This window comes from Salvelinus sp. IW2-2015, unplaced genomic scaffold (genome assembly GCF_002910315.2).
Source record: "Salvelinus sp. IW2-2015 unplaced genomic scaffold, ASM291031v2 Un_scaffold4942, whole genome shotgun sequence".
Taxonomy (NCBI): domain Eukaryota; kingdom Metazoa; phylum Chordata; class Actinopteri; order Salmoniformes; family Salmonidae; genus Salvelinus; species Salvelinus sp. IW2-2015.
Window position 1 is genome coordinate 11,393 of NW_019946211.1, and position 7,054 is coordinate 18,446.

Consider the following 7,054-nt stretch of genomic DNA (forward strand, 5'->3'; position numbering starts at 1 on the left):
TCCCTGTGTTAAACGTCATCGATGGGGTAGAGGGTACGTGCTGCGAGGCCCCGTGGAGCCGCTTGGCCAGGTCCCCGGAGTACAGATACCCTCCCTCCACCCGCGTAGGGCGGGTACTTGCCAACCAACAGACTCTCTGGGATGAAGTACTTGACCTTTTTATCCCTGTTTGGCCCCGCGTTGTGATCACACCCCTACAAACAGGTCCCTTGGCCGGGCCCGAGAGGCCCTTGAGGAAGGCCAGGATCCTCAACGTATTGACAAAGACGTCATCGTCTCCTTTAAAGATGAACTGAGCTCCAGGGCAGGCGTGGTCATCCAGCTCAGAAGAGCACCTCCTTGACAGTCAGGTTGAAAACGAGTCCCGGTAGTCCCACTGGAGGTAGAGTTAAAACATTTTTTATTTACAAAAAAAACAATATACAGATTTGAGTATTTTGTTCATTACTCCACTGTTATCCCATTTTATATGTCAGCACACTTAGAGTCCGAGTGTCCCTGTGTCCCAGGTGTCACTCACCAATACGAAACATTTGCAAGACATACAGTTGAAGTCAGAAGTTACATACCTGAGGTTGGAGTCCTTAAAACTCGCGTTTTCAACCACTCCACACATTTCTTGTTAACAAACTATAGTTTTGGCAAGTCGGTTGGGACATCTAAGTAATTTTTCCAACAATTGTTTATTTCACTGTATCACAATTCCAGTGGGTCAGAAGTTTACATACACTAAGTTGACTGCCTTTAAACAGCTTGGAAAATTCCAGAAAATATGTCATGGCTTTAGAAGCTTCTGATAGGCTAATTGACATATTTGAGTCAAATGGAGTGTACCTGTGGATGTATTTCAAGGCCTACTTCAAACTCGCGCCTCTTTGCTTGACATCATGGGAAAATCAAAAGAATCAGCCAAGACCTCAGAAAAATATGTAGACCTCCACAAGTCTGGTTCATCCTTGGGAGCAATTTCCAAACGCCTGAAGGTACCACGTTCATCTGTACAAACAATACGCAAGTATAAACACCATGGGACCACGAGCCGTCATAACCGCTCAGGAAGGAGACGGTTCTGTCTCCGAGATGAACGTACTTTGGTGCGAAAAGTGCAAATCAATCCCAGAACAACAGCAAAGGACTTGTGAAGATGCTGGAGGAAACAGGTACAAAAGTATCTATATCCACAGTAAAACGAGTCCTATATCGACATAACCTGAAAGGCCGCTCAGCAAGGAAGAAGCCACTGCTCCAAAACCGCCATAAAAAGCCAGACTACGGTTTGCAACTGCACATGGGGACAAAGTTCGTACTTTTTAGAGAAATGTCCTCTGGTCTGATGAAACAAAAATAGAACTGTTTGTGGCAGAACTGAAAAAGCGTTTTGAGCAAGGAGGCCTAGAAATGTGCTCAGTTACACCAGCTCTGTCAGGAGGTAGTGTGCCTAGGCCCAATACACAGGGATGTGTCTGAGGAAACTGGGGCTGGGGCCGGAGAAACATAAAGGCTTTAAGACGTTTGACATTGAGGAGAAGTACAGGAGGAACCCGTGTGCCTATAARGGTCTGATGCTGGTGCATAGCCGGACACCGCAGGAGATGATCCAGATCTGGGCCTGGCTCAATGACCCCAACTTGACCTGTCAGTAACTACCCAGCCAGTGTCCATTTTGACTTGAGCTACCAGAAACCGGGGACAACAGGTGTCTGTGGYCATTTTTGATTTGAGCTGTCAGTAACCAGGGAAGACAGGTGACTTAAACTGCCTGGACCAGACACCATGACAGGCAGCCATTTTGTTATGTTGGTTGTTCTAGTAACACTGTGAGAGGTCAGTGGCCACTTGTGACACTTGGTAGGGTTGTTACATTCTAAAGGTCAGCCACMATTTGAGACTTTTTATATTTATATATTTTTTGAGGGTAGGATTATTACTCTAGGAGGGTCAGTCGAACATTGGCAGCTTTATTGTTGTTATTATCATGGTTGTTGATGTTAACCATCTTCAAAGTTGAATSTTGGATAAACAGTTCAGGTTTTGAATCCCGAGATAAAGAGGGCGTGATTGTGATGGCGGCACAACGGCAGACCAACGCGTCTCTGAGCTTTCTGAAGGGTCAAGACGGGGTTGTGATGGTGAAGTGTGATGGACCATGATTCCCCACTGTGTGTCTGACGGCACAAAGAGCCTGTACCTTGCCGTATTATGAGGAGTTGGAGACAGAGGTGGTGTGAATGAGCAGCCTGATCCCAGATCTGTTTGGTGTGAAAATGACCTTAAAGAGTTGGCAAGACTGGCACAAACTGATCTGGAACCAGGCTAATGGATGAGTGCTCAGCTGGTCTGGGCCGTGCTAGATAGAAATGTCCACAAAGATGTTTGGTCGTGCCACCAAACGAGTCCCTCTTGGATGATGTCACTTGGGAAAATAAATCCAATAAAAAGAGCACATGTTCAACTGAAAAACACAACACTTCTTCCACTCTGAAGAGATCTGACGGACCTTTATGATGATACTTTAACACTGTGTGTCTGACGGCACAGAGAGCTTTTAAAATGCTGTAAAACACTGACTATAGTAAGTGCCAAATAAAGTAACCAGGGGTTGACCGTAACCGGGGGTTGACCGTAACCAGGGGTTGACCGTAACCGGGGGGTTGACCGTAACAGGGGTTGTCGAGTTCATCTTAAATCAGCCATAAATCGCTTTGTGACGGGGGGAATGGAAGCTTGTTGTGCAACAGGGAGGGGCATTTAAATGCAAACTTATTTTAAAAATGTATATATTTCTGGGTAACATGTAACGTGTTCTGCTCAACCCACTCAGTTTCCCATCAGAACACGTCCAAAAAGAGCAGAACCGGCTCACCTGCTTTCACACTGATTTCACTATTCGATGTTCAATGTTTCTTTTGGGGAAAAAATCATATTTAAGAAGGAATAGTTTCACCATATTAAAGCGAGAGTTCAGTTCATGTAAAATCAGGGACAGGTGTGTTTTATTTTACCTTAAAATAAATCACTAATCACATTAAATGAATGAATCTCTAGAAATGACTTTGTCAAAGCAACAGAATGACTAGGGCTTTACRATGGTGGTGACAACTTTTGGGGTTTAAAGGGGCAGTCAGCAGTTGCTACGTCCATTTTTGATTCTTGAAGAATATAACTGATAAATACCTTCCGTGAGCTTAGTTCCMCTKTCACAGCACATCAGTCCTTGCATCCATAGCCCTGTCTATTGAATTTGAGTGGTTACATTTCTTCAGTAATTTATTGTTTCTACTGCTGATTGCAGCTTTAAGTGGGTTAAAAATCTTCCTAGAAGTCAAAGGGAAATGCCAAAATACTGACTTTATGSCACCGTAGCAAGTCTTTTCATATTAAAAGTCAGATTTTGTGGTCTATATTAAAGGGCACTTCATTTAATATAGAAGGCTGTTAAAATACAGTATTGGTGCACAGTTGTTACTTAAATATCAAAGGGATGCAAAATAAACGTTTGTGGAACAACCCTGTTCAGTGTTGCTTCAGGTCCTCCTGCTTCAGGTCCTCCTGCTTCAGGTCCTCCTGCTTCAGGTCCTCCTGCTTCAGGTCCTCCTTATAAACCAGCCATCTTCATTAACAAAGAAACTGTCACGCTGAAATGGCTGCTTATAGCATATTTTCACAATATTTTCACATATTTCCCCCCCCACAACCTATAACCAAGATAAAGCTTGAACCGTGACCAAGGCGATTGGCTAGTGGGTCATTCATGTTTTTAAGCTTTTGTTTTGCAACTGTGTTTACTGCCTGTTTGCGAGTAGATCAGAGAGAAATACTGTTTTATTTATCCACAATAATTACTGTTCTTGTCAGATGGTAAAAAAAAAAAAACATGTCAAAGGTCAAATCCAGAATGTTCTATCCCACCGCTGCCTTAACGGGTTATAGGAAGACGGGTGTCAGAGTTCATTCCATTTATGTCAGAGAATTTCCATTATTGAAATGGGAATGTTGATGTAACTAACATTTGATCTCCTCGCAGTGATCTGCATCGAGGACGATCTAACCTAAAGAGCTGTATGTTTTATATAAAGTGTTTATTTATCAACTAATGTATTAATCAACTGTCTGCCCAATTTCTTATTGGGTGGCAATTATAGTACATTTTGTTTTTGTGTATTTTACTGTTGAAAGAAATGGATGTTGAATAAGTTACATATATACACTGTGCCCAGGTCAGGAATGACTTGCGTCAATTAATATATCTATATGCTGTACGTTGAGGGGCGTTGTGCCGGGAAGACGGGCTGTACGTAGAGGGGTGTTGTGCCGGGAAGACAGGCTGTACGTAGAGGGGTGTTATGCCGGGAAGACGGGCTGTACGTAGAGGGGCGTTGTGCCGGGAAGACAGGCTGTACGTTGAGGGGCGTTGTGCCGGGAAGACAGTGATAATGATCCATTCCCCCTGGGGGTGCGCGTTCAGCAAGACACAATGTTTGGGAACGTTCAGATAGAAATATGCTATGTAGAACTCTCTGACCTGTAGGATAAGGAATCATGTTGGCTCTATTTCTGGTGTTTCTATCTGCAGCGTTTTGGCTGCTGAACGTGGCCCTGGGGTTCTATTGACGTAACCAGGAAGTGGGCAGGAAACAGTGAGGGCAGGGCCTCTGCTTCAAAGAGGGCGGAAGTCAGTCTCCAAAAACCCCTCTGTTAGACTGTCCAATGTGTACAGTAAAAGAGTTGGTGCTGTTTTATTGAAAACACTGAATCTGTTCAACTGTTTTATGTACACAGCGTGCAGCAAAACCAATCCCTGATTTATTGCAACCTCGTAGAGACACGCCTCATGACTCTGCTGGCGAAATGGAACCAATGAAATGACTCCCCTGTTTGCCTGGGTCGGTGTACAGGGACGTAATTCCTCTAGTCACCCTGAAGACAGAGATCCTGTTGAATTCTTCCTTCAGTCCTTTCTTGGTGATTTATATGTGGTTGTTTTCTCTCATCACATCTCTGTCACCAGACCATGTCAAATCAGAACAATTATAAAGGAAGGAAGGAAGGAAGGAAGGAAGGGTATAGAGGCATTTGTCGAAACTATAACAGGGCTGAAGACCTGGTACAGCCTAATGGTGCTGAGTGTTCTCTGATCTGTACTAGTCCAATAACAAACCATTAAGGTTACAAAAGTTTTCAAAGCTATTTTCAATGGTGTACCCTAATGAACACACCCCAGAAGTGTAAGCTAAGAAGCTCGCAAATGAGTTTTTCCTATGAGATTTTGGGGCGAGATACTAGTTACCCCAGCCATGAAGTCGTAAACCCTGCCCATTTCTTCAATTCATTTTCGTAAAATGTTATTTTAAACCTAACCTTAACCACACTGTTGACCTTATGCCGAACCTTAACCACACTGCTAACCCTAATGCCTAACCTTAACCACACTGCTGACCTTATGCCTAACCTTAACCACACTGCTGACCTTATGCCTAACCTTAACCACACTGCTGACCTTATGCCTAACCTTAACCACACTGTTGACCTTATGCCTAACCTTAACCACAACTGCTTGACATTGATGCCTCAACTAATTAATCATCACTGCGACCTTATGGCCTAACCTTAACCACACTGTTGACCTTATGCCTAACCTTAACCCCACTGCTGACCTTATGCCTAACCTTAACCCACTTGCTGACCTTTATGCCTAACCTTAACCACACTATGTTGACCTTATGCCTAAAAAAATAGTTTTGATGAAATTTTTACGATTGAAATGATATTGTTTTCTGCGGTAAAAATCTCCCAGGAAAAACAAATATGCAAGCAGCTCTCACTACTTACTTCCTGTGAGATTCCTGTTTCCCTGGCGTTCTTTGGGACTTACTGTAGCTCTCAGCACAAGTCGAACCAAAAACAGGATGTCGTCACTGTGTCAAACCAAATATTGACGTGGCCTGTCAGGTGGTTAGAGTAGGGGTGGAGACGTTTACATATAATGATGTATTTATAATCCTGATTTTTAAAGTCTGCTATGCCGGTATGATTCGAGCTATGCATTACAGACGAGGCTTTCAGTATATCACTTGTTATTTATCTGACTGAGGCTTAAAATCAGGCAATTGGTGACTTCTGTTAATATCGCTTCTTTTTCTACCCACCTTTCTGTTTCTCCTCTCGCCCCTCTATTGGATCACTTGTCCTGTTTCTCATGGCTTGATGAGACTAACATTAATTCGTTCTCTCTAATTTCTGTTTAAGAATGTGCAATATTCCTCTATTGCGACACAACTGAACAAAATATATAAACGCAACATGTAATAACCTATATGTACGTTAGTAGTATAACATTCATCCTCTGCAACAGCTTTGAATCTGGTGGCATTGTCTTCAAGTGTGACACAACCGCACATTTAGAGTGGCCTTTTATTGTTCCAGCAGCACAAGGTGCAATGTGTAATGATCATGCTGTTTAATCAGCTTCTTGATATGCCACACCTGTCAGTTGAATGGATTACTCTGGCAAGAGAAATGCTCACTAACAGGGATGTAAACAAATTTGTGCACAAAATGAGAGAAAAGCTTTGTTGTGTGTATGGAACATATTCAGCGATCTTTTATTTCAGCTCATGGGACCAATAGTTTACATGTTTCGTTTTATATTTCTGTTCAGTGTACATATTGGTACACTCTACATATCAGAGTGTCTATTTCCATGTCGCAAAACCCTTGTTTCCATGGTTATGAAACATACAAAATCATCACCACATGATTTTGTTCATGTCTCTTCTCTGACCTATACATCTCTGTTAGATCTGGTGAATTGTTGTATGACTGTAGTGTATGTAGATATTTAGTAACTTTTTTCCCTCAAATCGCCATTTTCTCTAGAAATCGCAGGTTGTGAAGGAACATAGGAAGAAGTTCTTAGCATCCTCTCAACTAGGAGTTCCTGGAAACCCGGAGATATGGGGAAAGTTACCTCTGATATTAATGTTTATTGTTTATTTTATTTTTCTGCAACACTATAAGACTTGATTTGGACGTATTCTGCACTGTAGATATATCT

At 42.6% G+C, this 7,054-nt stretch overlaps 1 protein-coding gene across 1 annotated transcript in view; it reads left to right on the forward strand.

Annotated features, from left to right (window-relative positions):
* The window catches only part of LOC112077816 (N-acetyllactosaminide beta-1,3-N-acetylglucosaminyltransferase 2), a gene marked incomplete at its 5' end in the record, with an annotated part of 15,046 nt that extends 9,508 nt beyond the window's left edge, over positions 1-5,538 (forward strand). Inside the window, one exon of the mRNA XM_070441840.1 lies at positions 1,443-5,538. Within this exon, the coding sequence (XP_070297941.1) occupies positions 1,443-1,643 (201 nt within the window). The remainder of the gene's footprint in view (positions 1-1,442) is intronic.
* Between the last annotated feature and the right edge of the window lie 1,516 nt (positions 5,539-7,054).